The sequence below is a fragment of the Lutjanus erythropterus genome, chromosome 3 (genome assembly GCF_056507025.1).
Source record: "Lutjanus erythropterus isolate fLutEry1 chromosome 3, fLutEry1.hap2, whole genome shotgun sequence".
Classification (NCBI taxonomy): domain Eukaryota; kingdom Metazoa; phylum Chordata; class Actinopteri; order Lutjaniformes; family Lutjanidae; genus Lutjanus; species Lutjanus erythropterus.
In genome coordinates, this window is record NC_139319.1 from 28,431,057 (window position 1) to 28,455,690 (window position 24,634).

Sequence of the window (24,634 nt, forward strand, 5' to 3'; positions counted from 1 at the left end):
GGCAAGGAGACAATGACTCATGAAAAGTTCAACAGTTTAATCGTTATATGTGCACACTGAGATTCTTGAATCACAGGGAATGAGTCATCATATAGAGGACAGATAGAAAAAGTGAGAACAACAAATAACAGAAGTTAAGTGTTAACCAACATATTATTCATGAATTTGGCACTGAGCCTCAGCTTTATAGTGGAAACACATTTGCTATACGTCCCTGGGTTTGAGGAAAGTGGGTTTTAAGTGAGGGATTAAAAGATAAGAAATCACCGTCATGGATAACCTCCACATTATAATTGTAGAGCAGCTCTGGCAGATTCTCAAGGAGGCTGCAGCTGCTAAATGGAAACCAGTCAGCTTAAACATGTACCTGTGTGTGTCTGTGTGTTTCACACAGAATTTTTTTTCTGCATCCTCACAACCTGCTTTTCTTTGAATTATCAGCACTATTAATGTTGCTTTTTTTCCCCCTCTCTCGCTTTGGTCTCAAATCTGCAGGTCTCTTGAGTGAGGAAGCTCTTGGAATAAGCACCATCAAAACCATAAATCACCAAGCCTAATAGCTTTCATTAACAATCACAACACTTTTGCATCTGTGTGCATGTCGCACTAATTGGGGCAATTTGTCCCTATCATTTTGGGGACAAAGCGCTGCTCTGCCTTTTAATTTTGTAGGACAAACAACTCGTGGGCTGTGTTTAAAAAGGAGCAAAGAGGCACAGAGCAGTACAACTACTGTGACATCAATATGAAAATGACATTAAGTTTACATGCTGTTTCCCACAATTATGTATCAGAATTTCAGTATTCAATATGTCTAAAATACAGGGCAGGTGATTTTGGAATATTGTAATATTAGTCATTTTATAAGTATGTGTCACCCCTAAAATGTCTCATTCTAGAATTACATTTTACAAACAGGACCTCAGGATTATTTGCATCTGCCTTGTCTGTCCATTTGGATAACTGTGTCTGTTTTTGTCCGCTTGGATCATTACAGCGATTATGGCTATGAGAGACGGACCAACGGCAAGTGCACCCCCGCCTTTTGGTTCCATCCATCATCGATGTCCAGGAGTTGCACCACAGGGATGACTTTCCTTAACAGCACTGGGTAAGCACAGGCCGAGGGGCAGAGGAAAATCGGAACGCACATTTCTCAATAGCAACTCGCAGGCATGGGGTTTAAAAAGAACGGTGCATTTGAGTTGAATAGCTCAGGGTTACATTAATTAGTTTCTGAGGGACAACAAGGACAAGCTGAGGAAAATGTGGGCTGAATGATCAAACGTCACTTTTGAAAACAATCATGAACCAGCAAGTAGAAAATACCGGTACTGGTGTGATCTACTGTAGGAGAAATAGTATTTGCAGGGCATGTCAAGAGTTTGAGAAAAGTTTGTATGAAAAGCTCTAAGGCTTCCCCAGAATATACTGACAAAACAATCTCAATCGAAAGTCCATTTGGTGGAAATTTTTGAGCTTTTCATCATTTCAACTTTTAAGCCAGCATGAGGTGAATAAGGTGGAATGTGGAGGTTTGACGACAGTTTGGTGCATCGATTCACACGCTCACATTCTGATGCTCAAATACAATGGCAGACAGTAGGGTTGGGCTTTGTTGCCGATGGCTGGCAGTCATTTTAACCATGGTGACATCATGACCTGTCCATACCAAGACCAGGGAGCTTCCTGCCACACATACACCAACACACACACACACACACAGAGGAGATCTGAAATTAACTCCCTCCAAGCACCGAATGCGAGTAAATTTTCTATTTGGTGAGTAAAATCTCACTACTGAAAGTGGATTAACAGCTTTGCCTGTAAAAAACTAATAAAGAGTAATTTATCTTAACATCTAGTGCCTAGTACTGACAAATGTATTTTAATGACTAACAAAAATGAAAGATGGCTTTATTCTGTATCTTTATTCAGTAACTCCTTGCATCTAAGTTAATAAGGGGAAAAAACTTATTTAATCACATTATTTACTGCCTGGTGAAAGCATGTTTTAGGTGCAAACATAAAAAATAAATTTAAATATACCTGATTTGTCACTAAATCAGGGGGTGAATCTATTACCTATGGAACAAACTCTCCTGTTCTCTCCTAGGAATGTACATTTCTTTAAAAAAAATTAAGTCAGACTGCCTTGTCTACCATACATTAAGCATGAAACATTGCCCCCGTCACTGATAAGTATCTGCTCACCTCCAATGGGCCTTTCTTAATTCACTGGTATATCCTGTAGTTACATATCTATGACAAAATTGGTGCTACTTACTGCTTATCTTGATGAGTCCAATCCTAATAATCTCATAATGAAACTGAGTGGAAATAAACATTCATCCATGTTTGTTTGATGATTTACTTGAAATTCAGTTAAAATTTGTGATATACATTTGGATGGAAACGCACCTAATAATCAGCAATATTTCTCTCTCCAAAAGTAGCGCCCCTGCTGCCGCACACAATGCACTGTCATTTTCTTTTAGTGTGTTTTATCCATATCAGAGTTTTTGTTCTCCTGCACAAACAATCTGCAATTTTTTTGTGTTTTTTCCACCATAGCTACAGAAAAGTGGTCTCTAATAACTGTACAGCTGGAGTCAGCACAGAGTACACAGCCAGGAGGCAGCAGTGTCCCATCCAAGCACCCAAAGGTCTCCACCTGGTCACCAGCGAGGGCACGCTCACAGCCACACTGGGCACCAATGTCACCTTCCTTGTTTTTCTGGAGGAGGTAAGCTGTTTTCTGACTTCTCAAAAAGCCGTATGAACTGTCACAGCTTGTACATGTCACTATATATTCAGAATGTAAACAAGAGTAAAGTCTGATTTATCTGATATTTACTACATTTCATAGTGTAAACAAATACTTTTAAAATACATTATTTCCTTTGATCAGACTGTCACGTTGAAGCAGAAGTGACACATTCTGACTCCAGAAGCGCTATGTCACTTTCCCGTTAGCTCTCCTGCGAGGTGAAAAAACAGCTTTTACAGTTAAATTGTTAAAAATATGGAGTATGGAATTGCAGTTGGCAGATGTTGGCAGCTGTGCCTCCTGCTTCTTCACACTTTAGAAAATGTTCCCTGGCCTGATTGTTTCTATGGAGACAAAAAAATATTTCTCAATATCGACCACGTTATGTTTGGCATCGTACCATTGTGTCACAGTATTTGCATACTAACAATGCACATAACTAATGTTTATTGTCGGTATGTAATATGAATTTGTAGGACACAGTTTACGTAAGAGTGTAAAATCTTCACCAACTGCCAAAACAGCCCGCACTGCTCTTACTAAAAAGGCATGTAGTGACACAGCAGCACTGCCATAGAACTATGGACGGGTTAAGAGAGCTGGATAAGGTGCCCCGACTCAGCCCTGACAGCAATATGACAACCACATATGACAGTATAATGTAATGTTAACACATAAAGCAAAATAGTTTCTAGATAGTTTAATAATTAAACCTGCTATGGCATGTCCATGAAAGGTTATGCTGACTTGGTTAAAGTCACCATAAAGTCAGCTAAAACAATGTCAAGTTTCCTTTACTTATTATTGACATAACTGAAACACTAAAAATACGTTTGAAAAACTCAAAAAAAAACTCAGACTCTCTAATATCATGCCCTGGTTATTCAAGATAATCCACAGACCTTCCTTGTAAACAGCTTAAAGTAGGATCTGTTCTCTTTCTAGTACAAAGAAAGTAGTACTGGTACGTTTTACCACTGGAAGAAAATAGGTTTTGAATTTTTCAAATGTTTTACTGGAGAGAAGGTAGACATCTCTGTAGGCACTAGGTGTAAAGTTTATAGTGCATGTGCAGTGTGCTTCACAAAACAGAAGCTGTTTTTTGTACTGGAGAAGCAGCTTTCATTTAGTAAATGGGTTCCAGCTGCACACAGGCTTTCTTAAAGTAGAGAAAATAATTAAGTTTTAATTAGCTAACATATTTCTTAGATATCTCACAAAATAATTAACTAGCTAGTATAAGAACTCACGAAGGCTTAACACACAAACAGCTGTTCACAAATAAAGTTACAACACAGATAACTGGTGCAATTCAGATGCATAGGGGACCAGTAACAAACATAACTAAGGCACTGCAGGTCTGTCAAGCTTTGTATTTCTGTACACGTTGAAACAGGTAATGGATTAAACTTAGTCTTTATCTTTTTTAACTTAAGCTGCTAACACTAGCATGTTCGGCTAACAAACACTAGTTCACTAGCTGCAATAATGTTACCTCAAGTCACCCTTGTGCTAGATAGCACCACATTTGACAAAATCATGGCTTATTTAGGGGTCATATTGGGATTTGTTAAGTTGGAGGTTTGAGGAGGAGATGCATCTCTCTAACTCACTCTCTAAGCTGGGTTAGTTTAGCTCTTATCCTGGCTCTTTTCCTGTAGCGATCGTGCTCTGGCTGGGTGACCATCTCAAGGTCCACTCCATTTAAGCTAATCCTTGTGCTTCCTTCTCCTATATTAATCAGTGTTTTTCTGTCCTCTATTACATCCATATATGTGTCATATCTCACTGTGTGACTCTTTGCTGAGGTGTAAACCAGCTTCACCCTCAGTCTTTTAGCATTAACATTATATCATGTGCACAGCTGTTAAATAACTTCATATATATAATACACTCTCGTAGGGTTTTCATTTTTTTGAGTTTATGTATTAGCATTAGCTTGCATGATCTTAGTACGTAAGATTCAGTAAAATATAGCAATAATTCAAGCTTTTTGACTATACAGCACTGACCACGGTGACACATGAAGCTCTGAGCCTTGCAGCGCTGAGCTCCAGGACATCATTCACATCTTTTTCTATGAGGAGCCAGGTGCTCTGTGCTGGTGGGGGTGCAATATATGACAAGTTAGTTGAAAATCTGAGTGACTCTCTGGGTGATAAAGGGACCTGCAGACTCCCTGAACATGTTTGTACTGTGCAGGGCGATGGGGCAAGGACAAGCATCACGCTGGACTTCGGAGACGGCCACGCTCTGACCTACTCCAACGTGAGCTCCATCGAGGATGGGATCAAACATATCTACAAAGCTGTGGGGATCTACCGGGTGACTGCTACTGGGGAGAACAGCCTCGGCTCAGAGACCGCCATACTCTACCTGCATGTAACATGTGAGCCACTGAGCGGTTCTGTAAGATTTGTGCATGTGTATTTATTTAGATAGGAGCTTCTCCAATATTCGCGCTTTCAGCTCTTCCCACTTTTTATCACGTTGAGTGGAATTGCGTCTGTCAGCTCGCGCGCAGTATAGCACGTTGTGTGCTTTATCTCTTCACAGATCATGCTCCCCTCCCATAACCAAACAAACAAGTGAGATAGAACAAATCCCACTACACTTCCACTCAAGTCAGCTTACGCTTCACAGGCTCTCAGCCCACGGAAGCCACTGCAGCCTCATATGTAACGAGGCTGACCACCCTTGGTGTATTCGGGGGGTGACAGATGTAACGGAGCTGACTTATTGATCAGGGAGCGCTGTTGCCCCCACCAATCTGTCAATCCTATGTGCCAACCAAACAAATAGAGCCACCGCAGGCTCAGGAGTGCCACGGATGAAAAATAACACACAGATGGCATCCAACGGTCCCAGTGCAGAGAGAAATCTGAACATACTCAGCCACCTATAAACCTACTCTCCACCTCTTTTTTTTCCCACTTTGGAAACGATAAAGTTGTTGTTTGCTCCTCTTTTTGCACATTTTTTCTGCGGCACAGTGCATCGAGTTCACTCTGTGATGTATATGTGTGCCTGAGTAGGTCAGCTGGAGTATATCCATCTCTCAGCTCCCTTTGTGGCGGTGAGGAATAAGGAAGTGAACCTGACTGCCGTTCTGTGGCCCAGCCAAGTGGGAACGGTCACCTACATCTGGTGGATCGGAAATAACACCGAGGTACTGTACACTCAAGACTTTCCCACTTCTCTTTGAGATTTCACTTCTGGTACACCTTTGCCAGTTTGCAATTAAGTAGGTTGCTGACTCCTGTGCTCAAAAATGTGAGAATCATTATTTTGTTAAGCTATTTCTGTGCATCCAGGTTGCAAAACATCGTGGCCTTGTTAATCAGCATGCCGGCGTATCAGAGACACAAAGCAGCTTAATTACTGATATTCAGTGAAGTGTATCCGTGGTTTATTTTTACTCTAAACTCTTCCAGCTAAGGTCTTAAAGTGTCAGGCAGAGCTGATCAATCCCACACAGTTGAGGGGTCAGAAAAGACATTTTTTGTACTAAGCCCTAGTGCTATCTACCCATGCAGATAGTTTTAGTTTTATGCACACAGATTTTGAGGTCTGCCTTTGAAACTTGGTCTGCCACCTGAACACGTGAGGAGTTCTTTTAATAATTAAAACACACATTACATATAACAGCATAGAGTGTACACAGAAAGAGGAATATAATTCTATAATTAATGTTAAATAAGAGGGAAAATAAAACCCAGATAAAGATGGGAATAGCTTTGCGATAGATGGCCATAACTAATGTAAATCAAAACGCAAAATAAAACCCACTGATAATAATAAAATAAACTTAAATATAGAATGCATATAATGCATAAAATCTAGTAGAATACCACATTTTAAATCGTACATGCTGTGAGTCCAGGCAGCATCCAAAACCCAGATGATTGCTGAATCTAGTAGCTACCTAGCCAGATACGAAGACAAAATGTACATATTGTAACGTTGGAGTCATCGGAAGGTGCACGGCTGACATCTACCCTTCACCTGTAGGTCCTTTGCCAAGCTAACAGGCTCACTGAACTAAACAGAGCTTTATCTCAGGCAGAGCATCTAAGTTACATTTGCTTTTGCTGATTGGGATCAGCTGCTTCACTCATGCTTCACTAGCTCTGTGGCAACCAGCTGACCCATAATGTCCAATTCAAAACAAGCTGCAGGGCCATTATAACCTGATGCTTGTTACTATTATCATGCTGATATGCGCCCTTCACCACCCTAACGTTGTCATTATATAATATGTTATAATGCATGTGTTAATTAAGGGAGATTCGTTCTCCATCATTGTTTCTGCTCTGATTCTTTGGGAGCTTCATGAAAAGGTAGAGACTTTTTTCTCCGAATATAGTTTTATCTCCTTTTTACTGTAAATGGTCGCTTCCTAGACCTGGTGTCCCTGACTGTCTTCATATCAACCCTCCCATCCAACCGCTGGTAAGACTGAAAACCCAACATGTTGAAGTAACAAACCCACACTATAATAGTAACCTCTAACTGCTGCTAATGGTAGCAGCTGTTGGCTAGTTAGCTTAGTTAGCTTTGCAGCTAGCAGTTTTATTATCTCACTCGAATTTGCCTGGACTAAGAGCTTGGAGCACAAGGGGAGTGTTAGTTGTTTACACGGTTAGCACAGAATGTTTGGACCAGCAGCTAGCTATTCTTAGTTTGGTAACAGAGAGAAACCTGAATTCAGAAAGCGCATAGGTCATCTTTTTCTGTTTGATAAGGAAAATAGGTGTAAAAATATCCCCTTTCTTGACAATTTATGATGTTGGTTTGTTTAATTTTAGACAGAACACGCTAAGAGAGCTTTTGTAACATAGCAAAACTCCCAGCTGAAACTAATGGGGGAGCCAGAGCTTTAAATTCCAATGGACTATCACCTCTTGAGGTATTACGGCAGGACAGGCTGGGGTTAGCTGGTTAGCGTGCTAACTTCAGGAGATAATGTTCACATTCTGATCATCATTTTAGCTAACTTTTTAGTTTTAAACAAAAATTCTTACATGTTGCAATTTTAAATCTTTAATCAGAGTGAACAAGCCTACTTTCAAAATACTAGTTAAATGTTGCTAACACTCTAAGACACTGTAAGATGATTTTTAAACAATATAAAAAAAAAAATCCATCTCTGTGGACCGACAGATGCACGGTACACTGGAAGCCCCATATGTAGCTGTGCTCCACTATCTGTCTTCATAATTGTAGTTGTATAAATGTGTTTGCTCAGCACCAACAGGGGCCTTCCACAAAGACAGCCAGTTATGTCAGTTGGTAATAAAGCGCAGCAGTGTTAGCATCTTATAGTCGCTTGAAAAACAAATGGAGACGTGAGTAATGACAGCAAGGAGCTACTGGTGTCACACGGGGAACTCTCGGCGGACCCTGACTCTGTATGCAGCACAGCACAGATATCTCAGAGTATGCTCATGCATGTGTGTATCTGAGAGTGTGTGTGTGTGTGTGTGTTTTGTGAGTGCGCAGCAGGCTGACACCTCTGTAGTGTAAATAACAGCAGTGTGAGAGCAGCCGTTGATAGGGGTCTCTCGCTGCAACCCCCAGACTCTGACTCTCTCCATCTCCGTCTCCCTCTCCTCCACTATCTTTACCTCGCTCTCTCTCTTTCTCCCCCAGCAGCCAGTCATCACCCTGGAGGGAAGTGTGGCCTGCACGTTCTCCCGGGAAGGCATCAGTACAGTCACCGTGCAGGTGTCTGCAGGGAATACTATTCTGCAGGACAGAAAAACCATTGCTGTCCATGGTGAGCCGCCTCTGTGATTCCATGTCCACTGGGACTCTGTAGCTGTGTAAACACACTGACAGGATGTCTCACCACAGTTTACTTAATAAGATACAGATAGATACTATTACAATCATTACTAAAGCATAATTCTGCTAATTATAACTAGAGTCTTATTTTTGATGTTTTTTCTATATAGCTAATAATAATATTGATCTTTATAATTGTTACCACTTTCCTCAGCTTTTAGAAGAGGTTGTTCGTATGATTAAGATTTCTTATGAATGGGTTAGAAATAATTTGTTAAAAGAGTAACTTTGGTATTTTCCTACCTGGATCCTATTTTCTGGTGTTTCTGTGTCTCAATCCTTTGTTAATCCTTTAAAAGAAAAGCAAAATTCATGCAATAACAGCAGCAAACACAAATAAATTAACCAGTCAAGGCAATGGCAAACCAGAGAGGTAAAATATTGTTTCTGTTAATGGAATATTTGTAAATTGTTTGTAATTAGATTATTAATTAGGTTGTAAACACTTTTTAAATTATCAACAAACAATTATAAACAACACAGCAATCATACATTGATATGGGTCCACTAATTGGCATGATCAAGTCAGCGCTTAGTAATTATGCATTTGCATGTTGAAAATGTCAAGGTTAACACTATTGCCAAAGCCTTAGTGTATGCATTTGTTGATTTTAATATGTTAGTTTGATAAGCTAAGTAAGCTACAGGATGTGATCATCAACAGTACGGAAAAATGTGGACTCACTATGTGGCAAGCAACAGGTCACTGTTGGTTTTTTTTTATGTACTGTGTTGTAAGAGTTTATTGATTACTTCTAAAGGTTTTATAATCTAATTATAAACCATTTATAAATCATTTATGATGGTGGTCCTAAAGTGGTACAAAAAAAGGTCTATAGCGATCCTTTCCGTAATGTTGTCAGACACTTATCGTAACAATCTGAGCCTTTCATTGGAAAAACAAACACTTTTAGTGGACTTACTTTGACAGCACCATTACCCACAAGGATTACGTTGCAGCTCAGTTTCTCCTTTGACAGCTGCAGTGCTCTCCCTCAACACTGGACCAATTTTATAAAATTGTTGTTCCCACTAGTAATTTCAACACAATAACATGGGGAAATGGGGTCCAATTTGACCAAGTTAACTTTTAGTAAATAATTATTATCAATCATCAGGGAGGATATATATGGAAGTGATACTTCTAATTGCTGAGATCTGGGATCATGATGATATCTCTAAAAACAGTCAGTCAGGTGATCAGACATTTAAAACCAACCACCAGGTAAACCAAACCTGTGTGAGAAGATCAGTTTTGGGAGAAAAATGTTGTATTGTATTGTATTGTATTGTTGTGGATCCCTATTTTTCTTATTCACTAGTTTTAAAGGTGCACTCTGGAGTCTTCTTGTAATTCAGCTATTCAACTATGCAGCTCCACATGTGCCTGTTTCATGAGTGCACATTAAATAAAAAAAATATATATACAGTTTGATAGTATTTGAATATAATTTGAAAAGAAATACATTTCATTTATACATTGTGTATAAAGATTAGAGATGCAACGATGAGTCAGTTAATAAATTACTTGATCAAAAGAAAATGAGTCGCCAACTATTTTGATAAAAGATGAATCATTTCAGTTAATTTCCAAACAAAATATCAGATGCAGCTTCATAAATGTGAGGATTTGCTGCTGTTCTTTGTCATATATTTCAACAAAAAGAGTTTTGGACTGTTGGTTGGAAAAGGAAGCAATTTAAAGACAGTGACATTTTACAGACAACACTAATAATCAGTTCAGTGCAAAAATAATTGTTTGGTTAGTTGATAATGAAAATTATTTTTAGTTGCAGCCCTACAGGGAGTAGAGATTTCCAACTGCTCACTTTGGGTTTTACCACCAGATATGATTAAAAACAAAAACAGCTGAGATAACTCAAATAGATTTTTAAGTTTTGAGCCTTAAACTTTTAAGTTTTTAAATAAACTAAAAAGGGTTAAGTTGACATATAGTCTTTAGTTGAGATAATTTACCTTTTTTCTGTAGATAAACTTGAATCTTGCAGTTTCAGAAACTCAAGTTCTCTGTTCACAGAGAACTGTGGACCTTATTTTACCTTATTTTGTGTGTCTGATTTTTTTTTTAATTCAAATATTGAAATATTAACCACTATTCACTTTCACTTACACTGAAATACTTTTTTGGAATTTCTTAAACTCAAAGATTTAGTTTTATCTAAAAGTTGAACTCAAAACTCAAAAATGTATTGCAATAAGTTGCCTTGAAATTTTGAGTTTTCTCAGTGTTTTGTTTTCACAGTGTAAAGTGGTTTAGCTAAACTGTCATCTTTTTTGTTCTATTGTTTTGTTTTTGACCCATTGAACTCTAAAAATACAACACAGGATGTAATAAACCCAAATATGAGTAACTTTATTATTATTTTTTTCCCTATGAAGTATTGCTGCAGCCTAGGCCAGCCTGTGCATTAATCTTCCCAGCTCTCTGAGACGGTTTTAGATTTTGGTCTACATGAGCTGAACCTAAAGGCTGAACTCTGCATTTAATGGCAGATGAAAAGTAAAAGCATCTGAGACACATTTATTACTCTCCCTGCAGAATATTTCCGATCTCATCTGCTTGCCTTCTCATCAAACCTGGATGAACACAACCCTGATGTTGCAGAATGGAGGCTGGATGTGAGCCGAGTCATCAAGAACTCTCTGATCCAGGTAAAGCTCTCCCAGGCCTCTTCACGGAAACCGCTGCTTTACTCTGGTAAATACTGTCGGCACTTGACTGGACCTCTGACGGTCTATAAGTGCAGCGTGACCTCCCGGAGGCTTTGAGACATGAATCTGACTTTTATGATGATAAATGACAAGGCAAGAGGGGAGAGAGGGGGTGAAAATGCAGTTCAAGAGCAGGCTGATGGCAGTGGCTTGTACACACACTGAGAGTTCAGGGCCGTGTGGTAACGAGGTTGTGGATGAAGCGCTCAGAAGAATACATGTCAGTATGGGCCTGATGTGTGTTCTGCGCTGACCTGAAGGGACGCCTGGAGTCGATTGCTTTGCGACCTGTCAAGTCAAAGACGTGTTTCAAACCCACACACGACATGTCAGGTAAAGACTTTGCCTCATTAACTTGTTTTTTCACAACATCCTCGCAGCGCCAATACTTTTTCTGATTCTTAGGAAGAAGCAATCTGGGCCTTGCATCATATTTTCACACTTTTTGATCCCACAAAATCAAAATTGATGCCAAAAATATACTCAGCTCTTCAGTCTTCAGTGAACATGTCTGTTTTGTTATTTGTTACTGACATCATTTTTTTCATGACAACCCCAGCCTGGAAGGCAGAACACCAAAAAAAAAAAAAAAAAAAAAAAAGAGAAAAAAACTTTCAGATGAAAATATGACATGATAGCTTAAAAACATTCACATTCACAAGCCTCACTGCAGCAAATCCATGCAAGAGCTGGAACAAGAACAAAGACTCTTGTAGGAATCAGTGAAAATATAATTTAATGCTCCTTATTTGTTGTACCTTCCCAGCAGACTGACAACAGCAACATATATGCATTAAAATTCAGCTACATGATGCTCCTAATAAAGTGTCTGAATAGAGCCGGATATGGTTCAAAGTTTTGTGCTATTTTATTTGTGCATGATGGGATGATAATCCAACCATGAAAGCTGCATTTATTTATATGATTCTTTTAATTTAGCAGATTACAAATTATGATGAAAATATGAATGATAATACTAAAATAATAAGCAGTAGTGAATTTCTTCATTGATGATACACCTTAATCACTCAGTTTCCTTCATAAAGACTTCACACTTTATGATAATTAATATTGTATTTCCATCTTTGCTACCAATAGCCCTGCCCCTCCCTACTTTTTCTGATTGACAGTCAGTTATAGCATCTTTTCATAGAGGCATCTGTATTAAACTGAGACTGTTTCATAACTACTTAAATATCCTTGTAGTGGCTTTGAATTCCTTTCTTATATTATTTCATCTTCATCTGTCTCGTGCTATTATGTTGTCAATTCATGCTCTTACTGCTAAGCCGACTCGTGTTTGTCATCCTACATATTTCATTGTACCACTGACCCTGTGTAAACCTACATAAGACTAATTAAACTAACATTTAAACTTGTACAATAAATATATAAGTTCCTGCAGTCTTCCCCTCAAGCTGCGTACGGCCTCAAAATGCAAGGCAAAAACGTTTGCAAAGTCCTCGCTGCTGCTGTTCGTAAAGCCTAACTTCTAACGAGAATATCAACATGTTGATCAACTTCTCTCATCTGGATTTTGGTTGGTAGACAGTTAAATATTTTACTGTGTAAATCAACCTGAAACTATAAAAACTGAGGACCTCCATCTCCAGTGGAACTGATGCCCTTGATTAAAGTACTTAGATCTGCATCAGGAGCAAAACATGACTGGGACATCCCTTCTTTTGACTGATCTCTCTTTGACTCCACAGCAAGGAAAATAACAGTCGTGTAATACAGAGGCTTTAGCTTTGGATTACTGAAAAAGCCCCTTGAGCTCACAGGGCTCTTTTAGTAATCCATCCATGTTCAAGTGCCAATACAATGCATGAGTTTCAGTACGGATTCCACTTTGATACCTGACTTTTCATCATTTTTTTTTACAATCCCTGTTTTTCCATGTACGTATACTGACTCAAATGTTAATGTGGTCTAAACAAAAGTAGTCATAAAGGAAGTTTATCACCATAAATTACATCTAAAATTGTCAAATGATTAAATACGGAACTATATGATCCAATGTGATCTTAAGGGATGGTGTATAAATAGCATGCCACTTTTTAAGGACATGTCACATGTCATGTCTACACATTTTAAGATTTAGTCATTTAACGCTGTTAAGTCCAGAGCATTTTATGAGATTTTATTAGATCATGACTCGCTGAAAAATGTGAAATACCCTATTTAGAGAGGTTTGGACGTTCTGAGCTACTGTAGAAACATGGTAGGGCAACATAGACATGATGGCAAAAATGACAAAATGGTCTAAAGCACAAGTGGAAAGTGTAAGTAAGACGTGATGGATTTAATTTATTCAAGGTGTGTCCAACTCCACCTTTGCTGTCTTGTGCCAGGGGCGCAGGGGTATCCTGCCCTGTCCCAGGCTTTATGCTAGCAACGCACAGCAAGAGACACCTATCAGCTGTGCCCAGGTGCCTTCATTAATTCACCGGTGAGATTAGACTGAACATGCAATGAACCAATCAGACAGTCAGCTCTCATCACCTTTAAGAAGCAGGTGCACCAGAAGCGCAAGCTGTGGCAGCATGACGGCAGATTAACCAGGACAGAACAAAAAGAAGACATTTTTAAAGTGAGGAGACAGATCAAGAAGTGAAAGCACGGGAGCTTGCAATACATGGAGACGTCAGGATGCCTCCAAAGCATCATTTTACATTAACACCTGCAAAAGTAATACAATACATGAACCGTAAATGTCATGCAGATATGTAGCTGGTTATGTTTTACAGTGAAGCACCTTGAAATTATGTTGTATTTTACAATTCATTATTATCATCGTCATTCTTATGCAGCTCTGCTGTCTGAAGAGCGGGTTAGAGGAGTGAGGAGTGGAGGAGAAGGACGGTGCAGATAAACACTAACACTACTGTGGGTGGAGGGAACACAATCAGAAAGTGTTTCTGAAGTTTGATAACCCGTTAGGCAGGGGGATGCAGCCAGCTCTGACAGGAGCACATACTTTTTTCTCCCGGGGTCTGGTCAGTCTCAAGGTTAGATATAACATCTTGTTCATTTTGTATGATATAATTGTATAATTGTTTAATCCTCATTTTTCTTGATCCCAATAAACGCACAGACGCAAACACTACAGCTGCTCCAGCTGTCATGTGACTGATCTATTAAGACGATCTGACAGCTGTGATCCCGTCTTGTGCACACTTTGCAGGTCTATTGAGATTTAGAAGGCTTTATAATTATAATAATAATTTCTTATTCATTATTAATGTGACTAATTTTAGACACACAAGTGTGCATGTTGTTTAACATAAATGAAAAGTGTTCTGTGATTGTGGAGATACGTGTGCACACCTTAGCCAAACATGAGACACACAAACCTGCACGCTGTTAACTTCAATATTTACACTTTTATTGATGATTGAAGGTGTTTTGTGATCATGGAGGCATGTGCTTCAGCCAAACGTGCCATGTGCTATCTTGTGCAGGCAGACGATTGTACCACAGACTTTGCGCTTCGACCAAACCTGGTCTAAGGCACAAGTAGTTTTTGCTCCAATGTGCTGAGCACAAGATGCCCAACCATGCCTTTGTTTTGCCTTCATTTTTAGACCTCCCGCCCATGGCTGCACAGACCAGGAGCAAGTTCATTTGCTATCTTGCAGACGTGACAAAAATGGCAACTGTGCCAGTGTAAGATAGCAAATCTACCTGCGCCACCAGGGCAACGGCTTTGCACCAGGTCTAACATAGGGCCTAGAATGGTGTAAGATATTGGCGTGTTATTCATGCACCTTTTCTTGAGGCTGTCTGATCAAAGAATTGGTACAGACAGGTATGAATCTAATATACATGCATACCAAGTGCAAAAATCAATCATTTGAAATCAGGCAAATTACGGGCAGGTTTGATAATCGGGACATCTTCGCCTAACAACATGACCTCTTATCTAACTTTTTAACTCCTTTTTCTCTTCTTGCCCATCAGGCCACAGGCGTGAGAGAGGATCAGCTTCTGGTGACCGTCCTCCCAGGTTTACCCACCGCAGCAGAGTTTTTCCTCCTCCCTGACAAACAGCTAACCGAGGGGAAACCAGAGAAGAACTCTGCTCATTTAGATCAGGTGAGACGACAATAGTGATGCTCTGTCTGCCACCGGCTCTGCAACAGAGTCATTCCTTTTCAGAGCCCCAGACAGTGTGTGTGGAGGTGGATGGATTTCTCCTTGTTATCCTCGTAACCCCATGCACAAGTTTGAAGCACAGTTTCCTTTTTTCTGTTCTATGAGTCATGGTCGATCCTTTTTTTTCAAGCGGCAGCAGCTCATCCAGTAATTGCTTCCTGAAAAATCGTCCCAAATTTAAGTTCCTCCTTCCTCCAGCAGATGCCAGTATTGATCTACTCAAGCATGTCCAGGTCTTTCCATGAGTCTAATTCTAGCATACGCCTGAGGAATCTCTGCAATAGACTCATCAATAAGCCTGACAAGTATTAACAAGTTATCAGGGGGAATGACTTTTAAACTCCCTCAAGTCACATCCTGTGGGGTGGGAGGGGGGGGGGGGGTGGGGTGGCGGAGTCTCGAAAGAGCCTAAAAAGCCAGACAAAGAGATTGTCATGGTTGATCAGTTCACTAAATCACCAGCATATCACAATGGACCGAATTAGCTCTGAGCCTCACGTAATAGATAATGACTGATAATAACGTTGGATCCGTGGGAAGAATTCCACGGGCATATGTAGAGAAGGAAATCGGGAAGGAAATCAATTTGGCTTTCCTCTTCCTTCGCCGCTCACACCTTGATCGCCTGGAAAGATCCTCTCCCCCCACAAGCCAGTGATAAATCTTCATTCAAGGTTGGCATCTTAAAAGTGTAGAGCATGCTCTGCTTATTAGAATGTATAATAGATTTACTGACCCTGGTATACAGTGGAAAAAGAAATTAGTCACAGCATAGTCTAAATTTAAACTGCTAAGAAATATAAAGGGGAGGATGAAGCACTACAGAAATTACTCATATCACAATTAATTTGGCAAATGAGGCAGATAAGATAAATGAGGCCTCTGCAGAGGAAAAAATGGGATCTGCGGAGAGGAAACTGAGGATTTTGTTTAGCTTTGTGTCTTCTCTATGAGAAAAAACTCTTTTATGGTATTGGAATATCATTTGAAAAGGGGCTCATTTCATTTTTAGATTGTGTGTGTACGGGATTACAGCCTGAGGATAGAGATTTATAATTGCATGAATGAAAGGATCTATGTGGGGAAAATAGATTCAGAGCGAATGGGAGTGGACTGTGGCTTTCTGTAGTTTACCTTCGGGTCAGAGTAATCTGCCTGATTTATATCAAAGTTAGATGTTCTCAGTGCAGAAGGTTACTTGCCAGTCTGGAAAGCAGAGATCAAGTGAGGCTGAATCCTATGCATTATGCATCACTGTGGAAAGGTCCCACAGACAAAGACTCTTACGTAAACAGGAAAGCTCAGATGGGGTTGCTGGTGGAGACAGTGCAGGTTTCTTTTAGGTCATGGGCACTAACAAGTAACGTTCAGAGGAGAGTCAGTTCAATTCTGTGGTCTTTTTTAGGCTATATAATATCTTTGTAATGTCCTTTAGTCAGTATTGATTTAGGTCTAATGAACGTGCAACCGTTTTACCTCTTTGTCATTTCATTTTGTCTGTCTCAGGCAGTAATTTTGAGGCGTTTTGAAGCTGTAATGGTCCCTATTTTTATAGTGACTGGCTGTTGAAGAGTTAGATCTTTTTTTTCTTAAAAGTCCAGTGTGTAAGATTTGCTTTTATTAGCGTATAATCACCTGTTTCTTTACCTGAGAATTGACCCCTCATATCTACAGAGGGCATGGGTCTAGAAGCCTCCATGTTTCTGCAGTTGCCCAAAACAACAAACCAAACACTGGGCCTCATGCAAGATACATTTTTTTTGCATTTTTGTATTCTTATCTTAATTCTCTCTTTTTTTCCCACTCACACAACTGTGCTATGTTAGCTGTGTAATGACCTGTGTGCTTATTTAAGTGCTCATTCATTAAAATTGTAAATTAGTATAATTAATGACCCAATTATAGCATATGAGTCTACACATTCTGCTCCATATGTTACTAGTCTTCATTCATGAAATTTGGCATTAAACATTAAAGAAATAGTTCAGAGTTTGAAGTTCTGCTTTCAGAAATCAGTAAAGGAAAGTCTAAAACTTTAAACAGCATCAGCAGTAAAATTAAATGTCCCACCAAAGCTAATAAATGGGAATAAATAAATAATGAGTGCTGTTAATGCCGTGTCACCTGAGGGCTGTACTGGCAATTTAAGAAACGGTTTGATTTGAAAATACCTACGAAAACAGAAAAGTCTTGCCACAGCAAGGCGATCGATGACTGCGGCAGGAGGAAGGGTTAAAAGGGGAAAGTCTCCATCACCGAGGTGGCTGACAGAATACATGACATAACAGGTAATGTTCGCTGTCAGGCATTGCAACTGAGGATTTTTCCCTAGGCTTCAACTTAAATTTAAACCTGCATGTAAAGATACAGCCAGTAGGCCTGACAGTAATAGTAATAGCCAATAAATTTCAAATTACAGTGTCCCAACAGGAAAGTGTCAACATAATTATGAAGTGTAATTTATTTATTTATTTACATTTCAAGCTCATTTCAGCTTAGTTTGGCCCACTGGCTTTGGATGTGACCTCTGTGTTTTCTGGGCCTCTTCCAGCCACCTCAGGCTCTCCTGCAAGCTTGGAAGGGGAGGGTGAGGTGGGCAGTATTTGGTTAATTGCAATCTACTATCTCACTTCTAAATGCCACTAAATCTTATACACTGGTTCCTTGATGTCCAACTCACATTTGATCATATCTTTTTGTTGTCACCATGTTTTTAAATGTCTTGTCAGTGACAGAAGCACAACTCCAAATGAATGCTTATGTTGCTTCACGGCAACTGGATGTGTTAATTGACGTTTTAGTCAAATGAAATTTTTAAGATGAGAATATGTCTGTGTTGTGGATTCAGCTTGTTCTGCTCCCTCCAATTGGCCAAGAAATCAGCTTAAGTCCGTCTCAGTTGTGTATCTCACTGGATCACAAGCTTTAAAATACATATTTATTTAATTAATTGTATATCAAGATAACAATTCAAAAAAATCAAAAAATAAATTAATTTTGTGTGGCAGAAATGTTTTATCATCCTCTTTCTGTACTGGTAATCATCTCCTGACCCCTCAGATTTTCCTTGCAATTTGCTGTGGGGCTAACTTCCTCTGTTACCTTGACTTAAGCTAATACTTTCTTTTCATGATGTGCTTCTGTTATTTTGCCCACCCTCTGTACTTGGAAATCATTCACACAGACTAGGCAGACATTTAAACCAGAACACCTTCGGAAGTGCTGTCAAGGGCAAGTGATATTTGGACTCAATTATTTTTCAGTCTGACATTAAAAAATTGGATGAATCTGTGGAAAGACTGATCAGCACAACAAACAAATTTGCTCTGAAATGTCAAAACGGGGGTTAATAAATGATGTGTGAAAACCCAAGATGGATGAGTCTGAGGTTTGATGATGTTGGCAATGACCTTTCTCAATAGTTACATTTTGTTTAGTGTTTTTTTTTTTTTTTTGTACAAAATAAAGCTGTTATTCAAATCACGTCCCCCTTTGTGTCCCTACAGCTCTCTGAGGTTCTGCTCAGCGCTTTAAATCAAAACCTTGTCCAGTTCACGTTGCGGCCAGGGGTCCAAGTCACCGTGTACGCAGCGCACCTATCAGCAGGTAAACAAACACAAGCTGCCCGTGTGTATGTTTAGAGCTGCCCTGGAGGGCTGTTGTACTGCTGTAGTAAGTGGGACAGAACATAAAGCATGTAGCCTCTCAGGAGACCTAGTGGACAGTCAGGCATATTTTTTATTATTTTTGCTGCCCCAGTCAACTAATAACCCCCAACCCTGTGTCTGATTGGCTCCCACCATGTAGCTACACAGAGACATTCAGAGAGTGAGCATCGTTACAAGTATGTGTGCCTCTTCCTATTGGGGATGCTGCTACTGTCCTAAAGGGGCTTATAAGATAAAGAGTAAGAGAAGTCCATATATTAAAATATGATTTAAATAGGTCTCAATTATCCTATTGAGTGCTCAGTGCATGACTCAGCTGGGTTGAAATACAGCTTGTGTTGGTTGTTAGCTGCTTATGCTCTCTGCCTCTTGTCTCCCTGTCTCCGCAGCGCCCCTAGTGGACACCAGCGAGAACCACAGTGGCTCTGCCATGCTAATGCTGCTATCAGTAGTGGTTGTGGGTTTAGCTGTATTTGTCATCTACAAATTCAAGAGGTAAAGTGTTCATGAAATGTCATGTCTATATAGTCGTCACAGTGTGCGCGATAGGGAGGTGCTGAGAGGTGTCATAGCGTCCTGACAGCTCAGTAAACAAAAGCTGCCCGCGAGGCTACACAGAAGGTTGATAGCTGCCTGTCAAACGTCTTCGCCGGCAACACCCAGCACTCCTCGGCGGAGAATTGGCTTTTCCCTCACACATCTGCCGGGATGCCGTGGAAATTCTTTTGTCGGGTCATTCTTTGCAAGAGAAATGTCAGTCAGCCGTCAGCCGCTATCAATATTAAGCCCTTTGAACGTAGGCGGTTGACCTTTCTGAAATGTTAAATTATGTCTCCTTGCCAAGGTGCAGTTTCAAGGGAAAAGGGCACGAAGGGTCACGAAGATCTGCAGACGAGCAGAGACAGAATAGAACTTCAGCTTTACAGACCTTATCGCTTTTAGTGTTTGTGTAAATGCCGATTTACATGCAAATGTGCTTTATCGTGCCATCAGAAGTCACAAAGAAGTTGAGTAAAAAAGAAACTGACATGAACTCGATCCCATTGTTCTCTGTGTTCTAGTCAGGCTGTTGTCTTTATGCCTTTGCCTCACTGTAAATCTTTCCTCAAGGAAGATCCCAGGCCTCAACGTCTATGCGCAGATGCAGAACGAAAAAGAACAAGAAATGATGAGTCCAGCTAATCCAACAGAGGCCACGCCCAGCTCACAGCGGGACTTGGTGCATTCTTTGGAGATTCTGGACACAGAGTTTAACTCACGGCCCATCGGTGAATATCCATTATTGTTCGAGTTTTACCTGTGGCTGGCATTTTAATTTTTGTTTTTCATTTTTCCACGCCATTGTGTGTGTTTCATGAAAGTCATCCTCTGTTTTTTACTGTGTTTCCCAGAGGTGAAATGGTCCGGTCAAGTGGTGAACGAGAGTTAAGCAGAAATGAGTATGATAAAAATGAAGCTGTTTCTCAGTAGTACAATAACACCCTGCTCTCCTCAGTTCTGCCCCTTAATCACCTGGGAATACAGATGGGGGACAAATTACAGAAAAAATCTGTGATGTTGTTCCATAAAGAAAGGCATCAATGCTCCTTGTCAAAAGCCATCTTCACCATCAACATATTTGAATGCAAATTGGTAGTGTCTAATTAAAAAAAGGTTGACTGATGAAGAAACTTCTACCGTCTCATTAAAAAATAATTACAACTTGTACAACTGAAAACAATTCCTAAAGACTTCTCTTCATTTTTCTCTCATAGATGGCCAATGTAACTGTTTCTTCTTCTTTGAGGTTTATTAGCAGCTGATGAAACTATGCTTTGTGTATCCTAGTATATTCGACCCAAACCAAGTGATGGAAATGCACCTAATTTGCATCTTCGAATTTCGTAAAACTTGGCTATCAATTATCAAAGTCCATGGAAAAAGTTGTGAAAAACTCAACAAGTGTTCAGCCCATACCATATGATTCATATCAATCAAAACATTTGTCCCCTCATTTATTCTGTTTTTCCTGTAATTTGTTCCCCAACTGTACATTCTGATATAATATATGACTATAACAAAATGTTTGTTTTAGCCCAAACTCTTGAAGATAATGAATACAAGACTTTCTGCTACATTTCTGTGGCTCTGTAAATGTGAAATGTTATTAACACTGCTACCTGTTATTATTAACACATATTCATTTTTTGTGTTCTGTTTCAGTTTCATTTAAAGTGAGACTATGTACATTTTGATAGAATAAATAAAAAATTCTTCCACTTACAAATGAAAAGTTAAAATTCAGAAGCTAAAGCTAATGTTAGCTAGTGTTGGACACATTTGAGGAGATATTGTTGTGTAAGTGACATTAGTGGGTGGCTTGATGATTCTTGTCTTCTTATTGTTACACTAAGTCTGAGTATTTGTCATTACCTATTTGATTGTCACTTGTTGCCACAGTGGTTGCTGTTCAAAAACTTGCATAGTCTCACTTTACATGCCTGCTTTCCTATTTTCATGTGTTCTTTCTCATCCATTTTAAAATACAGTCCACATTTTTTTCTTCTTTGAGACTTGCATGGTTAACTTGATAAATTAACAATACATTAATAATATTTAAGCTTGAAAGCTGCACTAATCTTTTTTTTTTTACATTAATAATGATTCAAATGACTGTGATTTATGTGGAAATGTGATGCTCATGTTGATAAACCCATAGAGACTCTGCAGTTCTCTTCAGGTCTACACAGTATTTTAGCTTTTTTAAGCTTATTGTTTTGTTTTTCTGGCTCACAAATTTTTATCCCTTCAACTTCTCAACATAAACCAGTCAGCATGTGGTGAACATAGAAAAGTTTAAATGGATAGCTCTGATTTTTTTAAACAGGTGTTGTATAAGGTGTTTATCCACAGTCAGTGTGTTACCTACAGTAGATGGCGTTCAGCATGTGCTCAGTCTGCTGGATGTGTACATAAGCAACTGTTTGCCAACATATCGATATGTCAGATTTTGTTGACTTGTTGCATCCAGCTAAAGTTTCTAGATTTACTCAGCTTCTAGCACAAACCATCCACTAATACCAGTTTCTCTGCCTGTCCTGTTTACCCCCCCAGGATGTATGAAACCTCATGTACATGTGAAATTCTCCACAGAACTCCCCACGTACATCGTCTAATCTCTGGACTGGATTACCACTCCAGCTGCGTCATGGATATTTTTTACCATTTGGGACACAATGGTTTTGAGCTTTATACCTGTGCATGTTGGACCCTGCTGACACATACTGTGCTCCGTTCAAACCAGAAGAAACTGTGTACAGGTTTTTAATTTTCTCTTAACATACATCCAATAAATTAAACATTTTAAAAGTTCCATTTATTTATACAAGTCGGATACCTAATTAAGAGGGAATGCCAGCATGAACTAGAGAGGGGAAAAAAAATGAAATAAGCAACAATGTTTTGGTTTTGCTGACATATCTGAGATTGGTTTGCTGTTCTCTGAAGCTAACAGCAGTAGAGTATTATTTATTCATATGAATATACTTTTATGAAGTATGTTATTGAAGTGAATTACACATTTATTTTGTAAATCATGAATGTCTATGTTATAAATTTGTGTATTTTAATAACAAATGTCATACTAAACAGAAATGCTGTTATAAAATATGAATAGGGTACTTCAAAGCTTTTGGTCCATTGTCTCTTGGAAAACTGATTTATGGCACAATACACATTTTCTACTGAAATATTTTTTTTTTTTTTTTCAGATTTTTATTTATTAACAGAAATACAGGGTTTGGTTTTCTGGATTAATTTAACCTTTGCTGTTAATCTAACGCTTCTGGTACTATTTATGATACATACCAGTTTGTAAAATGTTTTGTGCTTCAGAATAAGAATAAGAAGATGGCTAAGGTGCTACATTGCACCCCCTGACTGCAAATGACCCCCAGATATCACCAGACATTACACATTTTAGGAGTAGAAGAAGAAACGGGAGGACTGCCCCACAGAGAAAAGTACTCCAAAGTCATCCTCAGTCATATCCTGATCACAACCAACACCCCTACTGGAGGCAGAATACAATTTATCAAGGCTCAGATGTAAGGTGGCACTTGGAATGAGATACAACTACTTTGTGGGAGAATCCAAAGAGCATGGCAGTCAGAAAGAGAGAGACAGAGAGATGGAAGAGTGCTTTTTGGGGTCGCGATGCATTAAGAGCGTTCCATTGGACGGAATAAGAAGAGGTCGACTTGTTGAATACTTAATGTGGCCAGTCAAGCTGAAGGCTGGCTAAGGTTGGTGACACATTTAGGCTAATGTCCTGACCTGCTCTCGAGTAGCACCCATCTTCATCCCAGCTCATTATATTGTGCTGTAGGAGCAGGAGAAGTAGAGCGCAGATGCTACCAGGCTACACGGATGGTTAGCTTGCTCAGAGGTCTGTCAAGCCCCGTGGTTCTTTGCGTGTGAAATCTGACAGATGTAAATGTCTGATTGATGCCTTTCAAATCTTCAGAGGCAACTTTTCCGGATTTGTTTTGTCTCCTTTTTACTTGGTAGAGATGTTAAAATACAGAGGGAGTGTGATTTTGTTGGATTTGGATGATCTTTGCTGCAATTGTTCAGCCGTAGCTGTACAGAAATGGCCACAGCAGATAACACCTGCAATACAGTCAGTCATGATATTTAACCATGGACCATACAGAAAGAGAGTGATGGTTAGACACACACATGCAACACACACCGGCTGCTTTGTTCAGCATTGCACCATTTGACCACTGAAATAGAGATGACCCACCAAACACTATGCCAAGTGAAGAGAAGTTTTCATTTTAGATGGGACACAAGTGAATCCCTTCTCAAAGCAGGTATCAGGGGAGGCGGGATTACACAGTGATGAAAGAATATGAAGAGGAAAATTTTAATCCAAAGGAGAATGGAAGCTCTGTAGTTATTTGCCAAAAATCGACAAAGAAAATGTGAAATGTGGTGTGATAGAAACATTTTTACTACCTATGGGAAAATTTCTAGTGAAAACATCATTATTCCTTACACTGGGATCGGTCTTTAGTAGGATTACAGGTATATACAAATATGAATTCATGCTTTTGACACAAAGTCAGGTAAATTGTAAGTAAGTACGTAAGTAAGCGGTAGGTTGCTGACAAGGCAGGACTACCAATCGAGTATCTACTCTGGGCATCTGCCCTGTGGCCACAGAATCTTCAGATGTGTTTGTTGATACTGTATGTACCATTAAAACTTATTAAAAATCAAAACAATGAATGTCTTTAGGCAATATTGCATCATTACCTAATTTTAAGGCCCTGTGTTGTCATTGGGCCGTGAGATATTAACTAATGCACCCTTCATGATTTCAGTACGTATTATACTATATGGTGCATTTTCAATTTAGCACAAACAATAGCAATTACTTACCAACGTATACACAATGCACAGAGATGGGGGG

At 39.4% G+C, this 24,634-nt stretch overlaps 1 protein-coding gene across 5 annotated transcripts in view; it reads left to right on the forward strand.

The window, feature by feature from the left end:
• Window positions 1-24,310, forward strand: part of sorcs1 (sortilin-related VPS10 domain containing receptor 1) — a 189,373-nt gene extending 165,063 nt beyond the window's left edge. Inside the window, exons 17-28 of one of the 5 annotated variants that reach the window (XM_084715688.1) lie at window positions 998-1,111; window positions 2,575-2,746; window positions 4,973-5,159; window positions 5,806-5,939; window positions 8,423-8,549; window positions 11,178-11,290; window positions 15,314-15,448; window positions 19,015-19,114; window positions 19,566-19,671; window positions 20,287-20,444; window positions 20,568-20,615; window positions 22,270-24,310. In XM_084715688.1, the coding sequence (XP_084571814.1) occupies window positions 998-1,111; window positions 2,575-2,746; window positions 4,973-5,159; window positions 5,806-5,939; window positions 8,423-8,549; window positions 11,178-11,290; window positions 15,314-15,448; window positions 19,015-19,114; window positions 19,566-19,671; window positions 20,287-20,444; window positions 20,568-20,605 (1,384 nt within the window). In that variant the 3' untranslated portion in view covers window positions 20,606-20,615; window positions 22,270-24,310. Of the gene's footprint in view, window positions 1-997; window positions 1,112-2,574; window positions 2,747-4,972; window positions 5,160-5,805; window positions 5,940-8,422; window positions 8,550-11,177; window positions 11,291-15,313; window positions 15,449-19,014; window positions 19,115-19,565; window positions 19,672-20,286; window positions 20,445-20,567; window positions 20,616-22,269 lie in introns of those variants that run through there. The other 4 variants (XR_014769854.1, XR_014769855.1, XM_084715686.1 and 1 more) reach the window with 4 other exon arrangements.
• The last annotated feature ends 324 nt before the right edge of the window (window positions 24,311-24,634 follow it).